The following is a 15,000-nucleotide window of genomic DNA, read 5'->3' as shown; positions in this document are numbered from 1 at the left end:
TATTTTTTTTTTTCCCTTCTTCTTTCTTTTTCTTTTCCCCTCTTTGCTCAGTCCGTCTCGTCCGTAAGACCATCGGTGTTTCTTTCCCGAATATTCCGCCCCATGCGCGGTCGCTGGCACGTGGTAGGCATTCAGTAAAGTGTTGATTTAGTGGATGAATTGCTTAACGGTGAAAGACAAGCCATTTCGGAGAAGGGGGAGATGGGATCCTGTGCCTCGGTCTGTGCTTGGGGTGGGGCTCTGTTTGGGTCGTGGGCTAGACGCCGGGCATGTTCTGAGACCCCGTCCGACTTCGGGTCGAGGGCGGCAGCCCTCTGTGTTTTCCTAGGAGTTCACTCTGAGTTGGAGCTCGGAGGGGATGTAGGCCGTGCCCCAGGCTGATGCCGCTTGCATCGAGGGGGCAGAAGAGCCAAGTGCCCTTGGGCTTGAGTGGGCAGTACAGGCTTCTGGGAGGAGCCCAAAGGTCTGGATGGTGGGATTTTTCACGAGAGATGGGTAGGGGAAGACCCCCGAGACACAGTCTTGTGTCGCTTGCGGATTTAGGTTGGCGACTCCCAAATCCCAACGGCGCCACTCTCAGATGTGTGATCATATCCAATTATCGTTTCTAGCCTGCTGGCCAGTACGGTTGGTAAGGTGGCTATGAGGATTAGAACAGGTAATTTGTATAAGGGGATCAAAACAGTGCCTGGTACACGTTCCTAAGTGTTTATACTTAACCCCTCTCTCCACAGCGGCAGGTAGAACCTCCCGTAGGGCACCCTATTTGATTATAGGAAGGCTCTTAGCTGAGAAGCCCCCGAGGGAAGCATGGGGAGTGGTGGCAAACGGCTCAGTCTCCCTTCCGCCTCCCCTCTTTGTAAGCCTTCCACATCCTTCTTCAACTCCCTGTCCCAAACACTTATGGCCGCCCTGGGCCTCTTAGGCTCTATACCATTGCTACTCCTCTAATTCAGTTCTCCCCGTCCCTGCCCACCGCCCAGCCCCCACCTCGCCTGCCCCTATTCCTTCCCTGGGTCGTGGGCAAGGCCCCTCTGCCCGTGGTTTGCATCCTTGCCACTTGCTGTACAACCGGAGTATTCCTATACCTGCCACAATTGCTGGGAAAATGACAGCCTCGGCTCAGTCAGGCTTCCATTGTTAGCCTCCCCATATCCCCCAGCTTAGCTGTTCTCCATGTGGTGCAATTTTTCTCACCAAGTGTTGTTTTCCTTTTCTCTGCCTGTGTTTGCACGGAATGCCATGAATTTGATATAGTGATTGCCTAACACATATACCACATAATAGTATTTTATTTCTTTCTGAAGCACTGTTTGCATGACAAATGAGTTGGTAACATTTGTGCAACTCCTTGCAGCTGTGCAGTTCAATATATAAGGAATGAGCCTTTCGGCATCAATACTGGCCCCGTGTATTCTAAGAGGGCTTGAATCTGACGCTTAAACAAAGTGAACGTTCTGGCATGTCGCAGAGTTACGGTCTGTTTCATCACAATGGATCCCAGGGCGATTTAAAAATATGTCCTGAACTGGAGCCGCCCCCCCCCCTGCAGTGGTCCCCAGCATGGGCTTTGTCAGCCTGCCTTGTGTTTGGGGCCGCTGGTGCTGCTACACCTACCTAGGGCCCAGTGAGCCCCACCCGCCAAGCCTGTTGTCTTCCCTCTAGCCTGGAACCCATCATGTTGGCAGCTGTGGCTTTCTGCCCCCCTGTGGTCCACCCTGTGCCTCCACGGGGCTTCTAGCAGTGGCTGGATTTGTCTTGCTGGGTCCAGCGGTTCTTTGGGCTCATGCACCACACCTCAAAGCGTGTTTGCCAATCAGTGCTCCCCCGCGACGCCTGCTCCCCTGGAGAAGAAGCCTCCCCATCGGATTGAGAAAGGTCAATCAGGAAAGCCCTTACAAGTCAATTGTCCCTCTCAGGTCTGGGGCCTTTGCATTTTCCTCCGGAGCTCCCTGTTCCAGTCTGTTCCAGTCGTGCCCCTTAGGTGGATTGATAACCCTTCCAAGGCCCTCCATCCACACTGTCCGCCAACACCTTTACCTGCTTGTTGCTGCTCCTGTTCCTTCCGCATGAGCACCACCCCCCCACCCCCCCACCCCCCCACCCCCACTTTCTTCCCTGCCCCTTGTGTCTTCCCCACCGCGGGCTCAGCCCTGGGGCCCCTCTGAGCCACTGCCACATGCTGGGAGCTGTCCCTGAGGCTCCTTCGTGCATTCTCGGAGTTTGCCTCCTGTGTCCAGTATGGGAACATATTTTAAAGCGAAGGGCAATGTTGCAAAGTCAGTGGCTGCCCTGCCTGCCCCCCGCCTTTCTCCTCACTTTCTTGTGGTGTTTTTTTTTAAGGTGAGCAGCTCAGGCTGCGGGCGGTCTTGCTGATTTATTAAAGGCAGAAGAGGAAAAACAAGCTCCAGTGTCCAAATCTACTTAGTAACCACATCCACACATTTAGCAGAGGTGAGGGGCCTCTAGGAGGAGGCTCTGGATTCCCAGAGGGCTGCCACGCTGCCTGCCATCCTGCCGACCTCTGTCTCAGCAGAGCCTTATAATAACAACAACCATAAATCTTTTAGTAGGTTCCATTCTCCTTCTCGTCCTGTAAAAAGCCCGGCACACATTTATCTGGTCCTTAGAGATGCTGGGGGACTGCGGCCTCCCCCTTGATCCACCCCCTCGCCAGCCTTGTGCATTTCTCTGGGCTTCCTTGGAACCACATCGTGGGTGCTGTCATGCTGTGGGATGGTGGGGCGCTGGGAGAGTGTGGTTGAAAAGTGGGGGACAAAGTGTTGCCATCTAGGCTCAGGTTTTGACTGGAATGGTCCCAGCACGGCCCAGCTTCTGGCTGGCTTATCTCAGGGCACCGGGGAAGAGGAGAGCTACCTTTCATCCCTCCAGGTCAATGAGGGGGCAAATAGAGTCACAGAGAAATGCCAGAACAGGTATAATGGGCAGTTAGATTGGCTGCTTTTCACAATCGGCTGAAAGTGTAACAAAACTCTCATTCTTTTGGCCACACTTTGATATCTGTGGGTAAGAGTTCCTTTAGAGGCACGGAATAAATTCCCTGATGTCAATAATGAATTGTGTATGAAGAAAAATGTAATGCTTTCAGAACATTTTCTTTTGGGCTCTGTCCATGATTAGATTATACTAAATTATAGAGTACAGATATCAGGCAATTACTCTTTGCTTTTAACTATTCAATTTCATGGCAAATTCACGTAGCTCGGTAATTATAAAATCATACCGATGTGGTTACCGAGAAAATACCTCATCATCTCCATCTTGTGAAGCGAGGTTCAGGTTGCCCAATAATTACCGCGGTCCTGTTAAGTATAAAGTACGTTCCAAACGAAGAGGGGTAATCTGTAACTCTCTATAATTGCCAGTTTTCTGGGGAGATTCTTGCCGATTTCGCTGGATAAACCTCAGTAAGATGTGAGGAAGATTCGCTGTCCTCATCTGTCTGGTTCCTCTGAGCACTTTCCCCTCTCCGATCCTGGCTGGGTCCTGGTCCTGGCCGTGTATACCTTTAACCAAGAGTGGATCTCTCTTTCCTTCTCTTTTGTGAAAATATGGTCATTTTTGTCTCCGCTCAGCTCACACTATTCCCCCCCCCACCCCCAGTTTTAATTTCTTCCAGGGCTCTGCATGTCTTGTAAGAAGCAATCGAGTCTGCTGTCCTGGAAACTGGAGAAACTCGTTGGAGAAAAAGAATTATTTGAGCCGATGGTGAGAAATTGAACAGCAGCAGAAGGAGGAAAAGGAGAGAAGAAAGGAGCCGACACATCTAACCAGGCGGCTGGGGCACTGCATACAGATGCAGGTGGCCGCTGGGTCCCTGTTGCGGCTCATTACTGAGAAGCACATCAGAGGCCACTGAGTGAGGGTCAGGGACAACCGGGCACAGCACTGAGCTTTGAACAGGGCTGTTCTGCAGAACGAACAGCACCCTCGTGCCACCTAGGTGCTGTGGCTACGGAACCAATTCCCCTTTTCAGAAATGCAGACCGCCTGGGGCACAGTCACCTAGGGGTCTCATTTCCTTCTTGGTACCTATTTCAGTGCTGCTCTCTAACCCCAGGATCTTAAGAAAAATTCTCCCGTGGGGTGGTGGGCATGGGGTGGGGTGTGGGGAGTCTGGGACCTTGATGGGGGAAGGTGAGCGCCCCCCTCTGGTGATGGGGGAAGGTAGTCTCACTGTATGGACAGATCTGCGCAGAGAGTGAGGAAAAGACACAAAAGCTGTGTTTTCCGCCTAGAAAGAGACCGTGAGCATTTTGCTTGTCTGCTTTTTGGAGTAGGTTCTGGGGAATGGCGTGAATGGCACGGCGGAGCTCCGAAGGGCGAGGAGGGGTCTTGGATCCAGTTCTTCCCAAATGCATGCTTTGTAGACTTTCCCGCCTTTCTTCCTCCTTTTCCTCCCTTGCTGTGCAGCCCTCCCTCCATTCATTACAGGGTGTCTTGGCAGCATTTCCCAGGGACCTGCAGCTGTGCTTGGGCTGATCAATACGTGCATGGGAAATTGTGTGACTGTGCGGCATGAAGGGTCTGGGTCCCATGGAAGGTTTGGGTGTCCCTCAGGAGCACTCAGAGCACCCCAAAGGACCGTCCTTTCTAAGGGTTGGGCTCGTCTTATTCCGCTAACTACAATCTGTGGCTAAGCTCCCGCAATGGTTGGGGTGGGTGGAAATGCCGAAGGGGCAGTGTGTCAAATTGCTGGTAACCTATGGCTAGAGGGAACTATGGTTCCTATAAGGCCCCGTGAATTCATTAATGCAAATTTAAATTAGAATGAAATTTCCCATCGAGTTTTGTTTAGAAGGCAGAAATAAGTGGGTTGGCTGTGGAATTTTGCTGCGGATGCTGGAGCGTGGTCACAAGATGATAATAGTGATTTGCTGGTGCCTGTTCCCTCCCCCCCCCCCCCCCCCCCCCCCCCGCCAACTCAAGGCACATGTTACCACCTTGCGTTTGCAAAGGCTCATTGAGGTGAAAGGGCTAGCTGGAGGTCACTCAGCAAGGGGTTGAGTGCAGGAGTCTTACAACTCTGGCCCATTAGACCTCAAGCTTATCAATAAACAGAAAGTAGACCGGGGTTCAGGAGACCTGAATTCTAGTCCTTGCTCTAATACTGACTGGTGTGTTGGGCAGAAAATGCCATCTTTCCTCAGGGGCACAAATCTTCCAGTTCTGTGGGTCTGACTTCATATTTGAACATGGAATTTATTAAAGGCTCACGTTTTGCTCCTGTACGTACCACCATTTATGGCCAGTTCCCTCTGAGCTTTATTTCTTTTCCCCCTTTATGGAATGACCTGAGTTTGACCTTTACAAATTAAAATATTAAAAAGAGTCGTTTCTGTAGATTTCCTGCTTTATTTGCTGGAGGGGGGCTTGCCTGGGAGAGAGCATTTTCCTTCAGAGCCCGGCTGTGGGGCATGCAGATTTCAGGGCCTTCCGCGGGTGGGAGGGGGGCTCCTGGTTTTTGTCCACCTTCTCCCTGGAGCGGGCTGTCACTCATCTGCTGGGGAAAAGCAGAGGGGGTTTGCAGCTCAGGAACATCAGCAGGTCCACTTATGAAACTGACTTCTTGGGGCGCCTGGGTGGCTCAGTCATTAGGCATCTGCCTTCCACTCAGGTCATGATCCCAGGGTCCTGGGATCGAGCCCCACATCGGGCTCCCTGCTCGGCGGGAAGCCTGCTTCTCCCTCTCCCACTTCCCCTGCTTGTGTTCCCTCTCTCGGCTGTGCCTCTCTCTGTCAAATAAATAAATAAAATCTTTAAAAAAAAAAAAAAGAAAGAAACTGACTTCTAAACCTGCCTGTGGACCCAGGGAGGTGGGGGCATCCCCAGCGGGAGGGTTGGCCAGGCATCTGGAAGCTCTGCCTCTAGCTTTCTCTGTAGCCTGGGGCGAGTCATTTAACCTCTGGTTCTTCCAACCCGAACACTTCCTCCCTGCCTCTCTCCTCCTCCTGGGGACTATGAGAAGTAATTAGTGGCTGTTTGTCAGACAGGTCCTAGCTTTGCACAAGTTACTTGGGCAGACCTTGAACCGGGCAAGGCCAAGTGGAGCTCGCACTTGGATTTGTAGAACAGATGAAGAAAATGCAGACTTTTGGGGCCAGAAGTTTCCAGAGTTCCCTTCAGAGGAACCGCGCAGCCCTTGTGGTGTTTTGGGGAGGGAATGAATGTATCTGGAGCAGGGGGAGGGGTGGGTGTGTTGCTGTGGCCTGTTCTGCCAGGAGGGTGTTCGGGACAGGGGCCTGAGCCATTGGGGCAGGGCCTTGAGATGCCCCTGGCTGGGGAATTGGGCCTCTGTGGTCCCCAGTAGCTATCAGAGCCTCTGTGATGAGGCTCCCCTCAGAGATGGGGGCACCCTTTCCCGAGAAGACAGCTTCATGTTCTCAAGTGCAAAGCGGCAAAACAAATCGCTGTCCCCAAACGGCTCCCAGATGCACTCCTGTAGTATGAACGGGGTGGATGAGGCCAGGCCCCAGCCGCAGGGGCGCCCGCCTCCCCTTACCATTCTGGGTGGACAGCAGCACCTCACTCAGCAGCCCTTCCAGGGCGGCCCAGTACTTTTCCAGCTGCCTGGAGTTCATCTTCATTCCAATTTCCACAGGAGCAGTCAGCTGTGAAATAAGGCAGAGTTAACAAGAAGGAAGAGACACGGAGAGCGCCATTAACCCCTGGGTGCCTTATAGGTGGCAGGAGGGACTGCCAGGAGCCACATGGCTCTGCGGCGGCCCCTTCTTCCCGATCAGTCCTCCGGGAGCCTCTGGACTTCCAGGGCCAGCCAGGAAATTCTGGCAGCTCCCCCCCCAACTCAAGCCAGAAGGCTGGATCCTTGAAGTCACCCGAGACTTGCTGGGAGGAGAATCAACCAACTTCCCCTGGTGGGGAAGCTGCGACAGGAGGGGAGGGGTCGGCAGGAAACGCCCTGGCTTTTCCTGTGGCAGGAAACTCTCCCTCCCCCTTCTCCTGAATAAGGATAGCTGGCACCTGGAGCCTTAGAGCAGGGGCATCATTCCAAACGCTTTATGTGTATGAAGCATCTCAATAACCCTAATGAGGTAGAGACTAGTGGTGTGCCCATTTTGCAGATGAGGAACCTGAGGACAAGGAGGTAGAGTAACTTGCTCAAAGCCACACAGGTACTAAGTAGTAGAGGGAGAAGGTGTGACACCCAGGGGGCCTGACTCCCAAGGTCTGTGCCACTGGATGAGACTTTCTCTTGTACTGTGGGAACACAGACAAGACCCCAGAGGAGCCGTCCGGAGGTTCGTCACCAAGAGAGGTGGTTGTGGCTGAGCCGGCAGGGGGGTAGGGGGTTGCTGACTGATCTTGCCGTCACCCCCAGAGCTCCCTGGTTCAGTGGTCTTGGTTCACATGCCAGCCGAGACTCCCTGCCTGTCTGGAGAGCTGTGATGGAGGAGGCCCAGGGGCTCCCTGGCGAGGAAATGGACTGGGGCTGCCTGAAGGGCCCTGGGAGGGTCGGGTCCGGTTGCTGTGGGTTCCGGCCTCCAGCCCCGCCCTCGCCATCCCTTGGCTGTGCTATGCCTTTCTCTACGCATCAGTGTCCTCGCCTTAAAATGAAGAGGCTGGAGGGAGTGATCTGGAAAGGACCGCTTGACCCGTATAGCCTGTTCTAGGGAGAAGGAACAGCCTCCCTGAGATGTTCCACAGGCTGCAACACGTGCCTTACACTGCCCAGGGTGCAGGTAGCGGGCAGTTCCGGGCGAGCTCCCCTTTGCCAGCTGAACCAGTCACTCCCAGTTCCTCCTGGGGAGCCCAAGGAGTGGGAAGGGAAGGCACCCTCCCCTAAACCCGAGGTCCCTCTCTGGGCCATGACTGACCTCCCTGCCTCTGGACAGCATGCTGTGGCCGCCCGAGTGGGCGGGAGGAACCGTGGCAGGTGTCCAGCGGGAGGCGGGAGGCCTGGAGTCCAGCTCAGTGTTGCTCTGACTGCTGTATCACCCTGGCAAGGCCCTCACTCTCTCTACCTATCAGTCTCCTCCCCCCCGCTCCCCTACCCAGGGAATATCCCCCTCTTGGTCCCGGAACCCCCTCTCTTCTCCATCCACACCCACCCCGTCCAGGATCTCACCCGGTCCTGGCTTGAAATTCCAGCTAATTGCTGATGCCTCCCACATGGATGCCTCCAGCCCTAGGCTCTCCTGAAGGCCAGTCGTCTCTATCTGCCCGCCTGGGCAACACCTCCACCTCATCGCCCACCAGGCGTCTTATGGTTTACAGTTCCTGTCTGACCTCCTGACCTTCATCCTGCCATCCTACAGCCAACCAGAGGCTTCACCGTCTCCATGAGTGGCGAACCTATCCTTCTAGGTCCTCTGGCCTGAACATGGAGCTTGAACTCATGACCCTGAGATCAAGACCTGAGCTGAGATCAAGAGTCAGATGCTTAACGGACTGAGCCACCCAGGCGCCCCTGGGGAGACTCTTTTAAAATGTAAATCTGATCACGTCCCTCCTCTGCTCCAAAGCCCCCAGTGGCTCCCATCTCAGCAGAGTGAAAGCAGAGTCCAAACAATAGCCTACAGAGTCCACGGTCTGGGCTCACCTCCCACTTTCTCTCTGACTCCCTCTGCCCCAGCCACTCCAGCCTCCTCACTGTTCCCAGAATGCACCAGGTCTACTCCTGCCTCAGGGCCTTTGCACTGATGACTCCTGCTGCTTGGAATGCTCTTCCCCCAGACATCTTTGTGGTTTAGTGCCTCACTGTCTCCAGGTCTCCGTGCTAATACTCATGAAGCCTGCTCTGACCACCCTATTTAAATTGCAACTCATCCATCTCCATTCGCTGTCTTATTTTCCTCCATGGCACCTGTCACTACTGGCCACACTGTGAAGGTTGTTTATTTATCCTATTTGTAGTCATTGCTGGTCCTTCTGGTATCTCATTACTGGCCCCCTGCTGGAGTGTGAGCTCCAAGAGCTCAGAGGATTTATCTGTTTTGTTCACCACTCTATCCCCAGGGCCCAGCACTGTGCTTCACACTTAGGGCTCAGTAAGTACTTACTGCCTGGAAAAATGAGTCTGTGAAATTAAAGAGCTGCCCTGGACAAACTCAAGGTTGGCTCCCACCACGACAGTCTGTGCATCTTAACCCAGCATTGACCTGGGGGTTTTGACACTGTGGTTGTCTCCCAGGTTCCTTGCTAGGGGAAAGAACCCGCACCCTCATCACCTGTCCCCTGAGACTGCAGCTGCCTCCGGACTGGTCTCCTGCCTCCACTTGTGCTGCTCCAGATCTTCCTAAGTTGGATCAGGTCACTTCCTGCTTTGAACCCCCAGTGACCTTCTAGACATCTTGCCTAGACCACCAGGCCCTGCCGACCTCCTGTCCTCTCCTGGCATGCCCTGGCCTTGAGGGCCTCACACATACCATGTGCTTCCTGAGCAAGGCCTTTGCACTTACTTTTCCTTCTGGAATGTTCTCACTCTAGCTCTTTGCATGAGAGGCTCCTTCTCATCATTCTGGTTTCAAATCAAATAAATGTCGCCTCCTCTGAGAGGCCTTCCCTGAGCCCTCCTCCGGCCAAAGCAGTGCCCCCAAGCACCGCCCCCATCATTCTCTATCCTCCTTCCTTATTTGGTGCCTGAAATGGTTTATTGTCTCATTGTTGGTGTCTGTCTCCCTTTCTCCTAGGATGGGGCTTGTTGCCTGAATATCTGGTTCGCTGCTGTATCCTAGCACAATCTGTGGCTGGCCGGGGGAGCCACTCCCCGACCCCCGACTAGGTTTCTCTGTATTGTCACCCTGTCTGCTCACCTTGATAACTTGGTTTTCGTCTTCCTCTGTGGGCTCCAAAGAGTCCAGAGGCCCCACTTCCTCAGACCTCTTGTGTAAAACCAGGGACTTCTTTTGACCTCTGTTGCGCTCCTTTTCCTAAGGGCAGAGCACAAAATCGAACAAAACCCCGGTTTCTCAACTGCCCAGATGGCACTTGCCTGTCTCTGTCCAGGGTGCTAAGCGGCCTGAGCTTCCCACAGGCTGAAAGAATTCCTTCTCCCCTGGTCCCTCTACAACGAGGAGTCCCGGAAATGCGACGGCCACAAAAGGCTTCCAAGTTGTCCACCAACAGGTTAACTTGCAGAAGAATCCAGTCCTTTGTCGTTCCAACACCGCACCCAGGTTACTACTGTTAATTAAGTTAAAATGCTGAAAACAATGGCTGCCCTTCATGCATATTAAGTGTGAAAATGTGTTTTTCTTAGCAGAGAGCCTATAAAAAGGGTGGCAAGACAGCCTAGCCTGCGAGGGCACCATAGGGTGGCCCAGAAACTGGAGTCCCTGGGAGGTGATTTATAAGAGGCAAGACAGGGAGATGAATTATGGAGGAAGGAGATTGCAGCTTCTTCATAAAAATCCCGGTGCCTGGCAATTATGAGGAGCAAAACCACTGAGTGGATTAATGCAAAGTGTCCTTTGGTTGCCATTTTGCTAGTTTATGTTCTACTGAGTTTGACTATTTCTGCCCCAAATCTTACGTGGTGTCCTGCTTGCCGGGTCCCAGGGCACTGAGATCAGACGCACCTCATTCCTTTGGTTTCTCTAATGGCACCCTTGGGATTCAGCTCCGGGCCTTGCCTGAGACATGGTGATTCTAGAACAATGGGCTCTCTTCTCTGGGGAGGAAGCTGGTGGTGGAGGAAGTGCGTTTAGGGGGCCTGCCTCATCCCCTCCTCATTTCCATGAAGGGTGGCTGGGGCCAGCCTTGCCTCTGCAGAGGACACTGCTCACTGGGTCTGTGGCAGTCTGCCCCAGACAGAGCATGTAGGTCCAGAGGCCACACGACCTCCCAGAGAACTGATTCCTGGTGGATTTGTCCCTAGTGGAGCCTTGGTCTCAGGTGGGACACTAAAGTCCCGTCTCTTCATCACCTCAGGTTAGAGAGAAACAACTATCTGCACAAGATACTCAGAACCCCCTGACATCTCAAGTAGAAGGCACGGGAACCAGGTCTGGCAGTCCACTTTTCTGGAGACCCCACCTCCTGAGTTCTGTTAAGCCTGACTGGTTTTCTTCTGGGTTCTCAAGAGGCGGCGGCTCTGGCCAGCACTCCATGGGGCAGCATCTTCTTTCCCACTCTGGGCCCACCGAGTTCCCCTACTTCTCTCTGAAGACCCCCAGCTCTGCTCTCATCTTTTCCCTGTCGGCTGCCGACATGCGCCAGCCTTCGGAGACCTTTCCCTCCTCCGAACTTAGCACTTAACCATCAGCGTCACTTGCTGGGCAATTAATCATGTCCTGCCTCTGACATCTCCCTTGTTTTCTATTGTTAGTGAATTTTTCATGTGTTTGTATCTTGGCTCCTGAGCCTGCTCCTTGGAGGTGGAGGTTCTTAGATCTCCTTGTATGGCTGGCCTCTCACCCAGGGTGGCCCTTTGTACTGCAGAGATGCTCAGCAAATATTTATTGGCTTGTTAATTGAAAATCTCCTCTGAAGGACGGGCAAGGGTGGGAAAAGGCACCTTTGAGTGGTGCTAGGGAGGAGTGAAGGTGGCAGAGAGACACCTGGAGTCGGGTTAGCTTGGGTCCCGGTCCTTCATGCTGTCCTCAGTGGGGCTGGCATAGCTGATTAAACATGGGTTCACCAAAGGGACACTTGTGCCTTAGAGAGACCAAGGCCACCCAAGTGCTGAGCAGGGCTCTGTGTCAGTTGGGCCACACGGGCGAGGCAGGCAGCCGAGGGGGGGGTTCCTACCCGAATCTTCTGGAGCTCACTGTGGGTGAAGATGGGAACGAAGGCTTCTGTCTGGGAGGCCAGCATGGCAGCCACGTGCACCAGCAGCAGAACCGCCACAGCCTTCCGGGACACCATCCTGGAGCTGGACAGTGACACGAAGCTCTCATCAGGTTTAGGGTGTACACCCAGCCTGTAGCTGTGACCTTGAGCAAGCCGCTTAGCCTCTCCTGATGTGGGCCGGGTGGGAGCTTGACCAGAGGAGCTCAGAGTCCCTTCTCTGTCGCAGGGCCGGGGCGGGGGTCAGTGAACGAGCACCTGGGAGAGGTGGCCCGGCCCCTGCCACACGCTGGGGGAGAAGCGTTCCACATGTAAGCCCCCCCTCTTTGTTAAAGCTGAGGTCTTCCAGGACCAGCGGGGCTCATGAAATGGGGAAGACCCCATGTCTCAGAAGAAAGACTAGATTATCAACAGAATTGTGCCCCCATTGAGCCCTCCCTGCTCCCTGAGCTGATAAGGATGACTAAAGGGATGGGCCAAGGTCCAGATGACCCCGGCTCTCCCCGAGAGCACCAGGCAAAGACCCTGGGTCTGGAGAAGAAGGGGCTGGAACCCTCTGCCCAGATGGAGGCAGAGCCAAATGGAAAATTTCAGCAGGGAGCAGAATCCAAGAGCTGGGAGTGGGGTCTCCCCCCCCTCTGGGGCCAGCACTGGCTCTAGAACTCTAGAACGAGACTCTCCTGAGCTCCAGTTAGCTGCCTGTTGGTCGTTTAGAAACAACAGGGAGCACATCCGTTCCCTGCAACCTCCACCCCCCCACACAGAGTGCCATGAGTGCTGGGGGTGCCTGCTTGCATGTGTGGCGCCTCCGGGGTCCCAGGAAGTGGGTGTGTCTGGATTGGTGGCAGGAAGGGGGGCTGCAGACACCTGCCAGGAAACAGGTGGGCGTGGTGCCCCCAGGAGAGCGAAGGCTTAAGAAATGGGCTCAGCTGGGCAGACTCTGGGCCGGGGGCAGGTGGTCCTGTGGCAGGAGTTGGGGGAGGGCGCTGCCCACTGGGCGCCAGCCTCAGTTGATTCCTTACCCTGGTGCACGGTGCCCCCTTCCAAGCCCTCTCCCACACGATCCGCTCACCCACCTGGGAGCAGGTGCATTCTGGGGAGGGGAGGAGACCTAGACGGGTGAGAAGACTCATTCAAAGGTGGTGGGGGCTGGAAGGCTGGCTTCTGAGGCCTGCTGCTTGGCCCCGTGCCCACAGAAGATGGAGAAGGGCATGGCAGGGGGCAGCCTGCGGAATGCTATCTGGGCCCCAACATTCCTGTGTTGAGTGGCCTGCTGAGAGCAGGGGCCAGGCCCCAGAGCATGGACAGGAGACCAGGGGCAGCCTCTGCGGCAGGGGGCGTGGGGGTGATTGTAGGGTTGTAGATAAAGAGCTTCAGGGAGTCAGCTCGGGGCTCCCACGGCCCTAGGGCAGCCTGGATTCTGTTGGCAGGAGAGGGTCCTGCCCTGGACTGGCCTCCAAGCTTCTCGGCAGGTCCCACCCCAACTACCGCTCTGGAGCGAATTGTTCAAGGCTGTGGGCTTGCGTCCTGCCTCTCCTCCAGGACCCTTCTCCTCAGTCATCTGAAGCCACCTCTACTAAGCTGGACACTCCCTCTGCCTCTTTTGGTCTTCCGGTCCCCATCCCACTTTCTCTCTCCATCTGGCTAACACTCCATGAGAAAGAATGAGAGCCCACACAGCCAAAGCCTCCCATGCCAGCTACGTGCCAGCAAGTTCCCAGTAGGGTCAGAAGACCGCCCACCCACTGAAGGCACCTCTGGGGGAGCCGAGACCCTGTCCGGGACCCCGGGAGGACCTGGAGCGGACCAGAGGATGGGTGGGGATGGAGGGCTCCCAATCATTACTCTCCCTCTCTGTTCCTATCCTTTCCCTATGGAGTCTGTGGGGCCCCAACTTCCCTCCCAGTGGAGATGGATGTGTCACATTTATGGCGTCCCATTTCCTTCACGGAGATGCTACAGAGCCCTTTTCATTCTGGTGTTCTCATTTAATTCCCTCCCTAAGAATCAATAAAAACTTTAAATAAGAAAAGGCAAAATCCAATTGCTGCTCATTTTCTTGATCCAACTGGCAGTTGGCATGTCACCTACATTCATTTGTGTTCCTGGGAGCTCAGAGTGGGAGAGCTTTTCACTGTGTGATGAGATACTGACTTCCCTTTTCCATCTCCAGGGATGGCGCTCCAGCCTTCAAGCCATCAGCTCTGGATGAGGGGGCGCCTATCTCCTCCCTCCCCTCCCACAGTAGCCCCGGCCCTGGTGAGTCTGGCCTCCTCACACAATGTCCCTAGGGACCAGCTTTACCCTTAACTTTCCAGAGCGAAGCCTCCGTGCCACGTGGGGTCCTGTGTCCATGCTGAGCTCTGGCTTGGGTTTCTGGCCTGCAGTCAATGGCACCACGCACCCCAGACACCCTCTCTTTTGCCAGGAATTGTACCCACCCTCTCCTCCCTCCAGCTTCCGTGCCTCGGGGCAATCCTGCTTTTGCTCATACTGTGTGTGGCTTTAACCCGCTACTCTGGAAATCGGCTCAGTGCTTTCAGTCCGAAGCCTAGGGAAGTATTGGAAGGCGGCAGGGGGGACACAGGGGAGATCTCTGGACTGAGCTGACCCTGCTCACACCACTGTTCTGCCCTGGGGCACATGCGGAACCCCCCCCCTTCTATGGCTACTCACAGCAGCGCGGTCTGAGCGGGACTGGCGGAGTCAGTCTCTCCTTGTCTTCTGGTATCTGGCCGATTGGACCGGTCTTTATATCTGGTATCTGGCTGGTCTGATGGGCCCTGCGGCCCTCCCTTAGGAGCCCATTAACCTTTGGCCACACCTTGAGGGCTCTGGGTGGGGAGCCTGGATTCTTGAAGCTCATGGAAACAGCCGGCAGGGCCTGCCACGTGTGGGCTTCTGGGGCCTTCCTGGAAGGCCTCCGCCTCGGGCGACAGTCAGGATTTGGTGGAGGCCAACTCCCACCCAGATGGCACTCTCCCGTCCACTTACAGCTCAGCTGCTGGGGACGTCTGGGTGGCTCAGTCAGTTAAGCGTCTGCCTTCGGCTCAGGTCATGATCCCGGGGTCCTGGGATCGAGCCCCGCATCGGGCTCCCTGCTCATGGGGGAGTCTGCTTCTCCCTCTCCCTCTCCCACTGCCCCTGCTTGTGCTCACTCTCTGACAAATAAATTAAAATCTTAACAACAACAGCAAAAAAAGAACTCAGCTGCCGCTCGGAGATTCATTT

The 15,000-nt window shown here is 54.8% G+C and overlaps 1 protein-coding gene across 1 annotated transcript; it reads right to left on the bottom strand.

Annotated features, from left to right (window-relative positions):
• Positions 1 to 4,194: 4,194 nt before the first annotated feature.
• MLN (motilin) lies at positions 4,195 to 14,635 on the bottom strand. The gene is made up of 6 exons (XM_088023764.1): positions 14,446 to 14,635; positions 14,048 to 14,150; positions 11,731 to 11,854; positions 9,795 to 9,911; positions 6,524 to 6,632; positions 4,195 to 4,211 (listed from the first exon to the last, which is right to left on the bottom strand). The coding sequence occupies exons 1-6, from the start codon at positions 14,633 to 14,635 to the stop codon at positions 4,195 to 4,197; spliced, it is 660 nt and encodes a 219-aa protein (XP_087879890.1).
• Positions 14,636 to 15,000: the final 365 nt, after the last annotated feature.

Source organism: Eumetopias jubatus, unplaced genomic scaffold, assembly GCF_037043125.1.
Source record: "Eumetopias jubatus isolate StellerSeaLion01/CBP00866 unplaced genomic scaffold, mEumJub1_p1.0 scaffold_6, whole genome shotgun sequence".
NCBI lineage: Eukaryota > Metazoa > Chordata > Mammalia > Carnivora > Otariidae > Eumetopias > Eumetopias jubatus.
This window is presented reverse-complemented; position numbering and strand designations above follow the sequence as displayed.

Coding starts and splice junctions, on each gene's coding strand:
- MLN (XM_088023764.1), bottom strand. CDS start 14,635: ATGAGCTTCAAGAATCCAGGCTCCCCACCCAGAGCCCTCAAGGTGTGG. Junction 14,151..14,445: donor CCCGCTCAGACCGCGCTGCT/GTGAGTAGCCAT, acceptor CATTGACTGCAG/GCCAGAAACCCAAGCCAGAG. Junction 9,912..11,730: donor GTGAGCTCCAGAAGATTCGG/GTAGGAACCCCC, acceptor CTCTGCCCTTAG/GAAAAGGAGCGCAACAGAGG.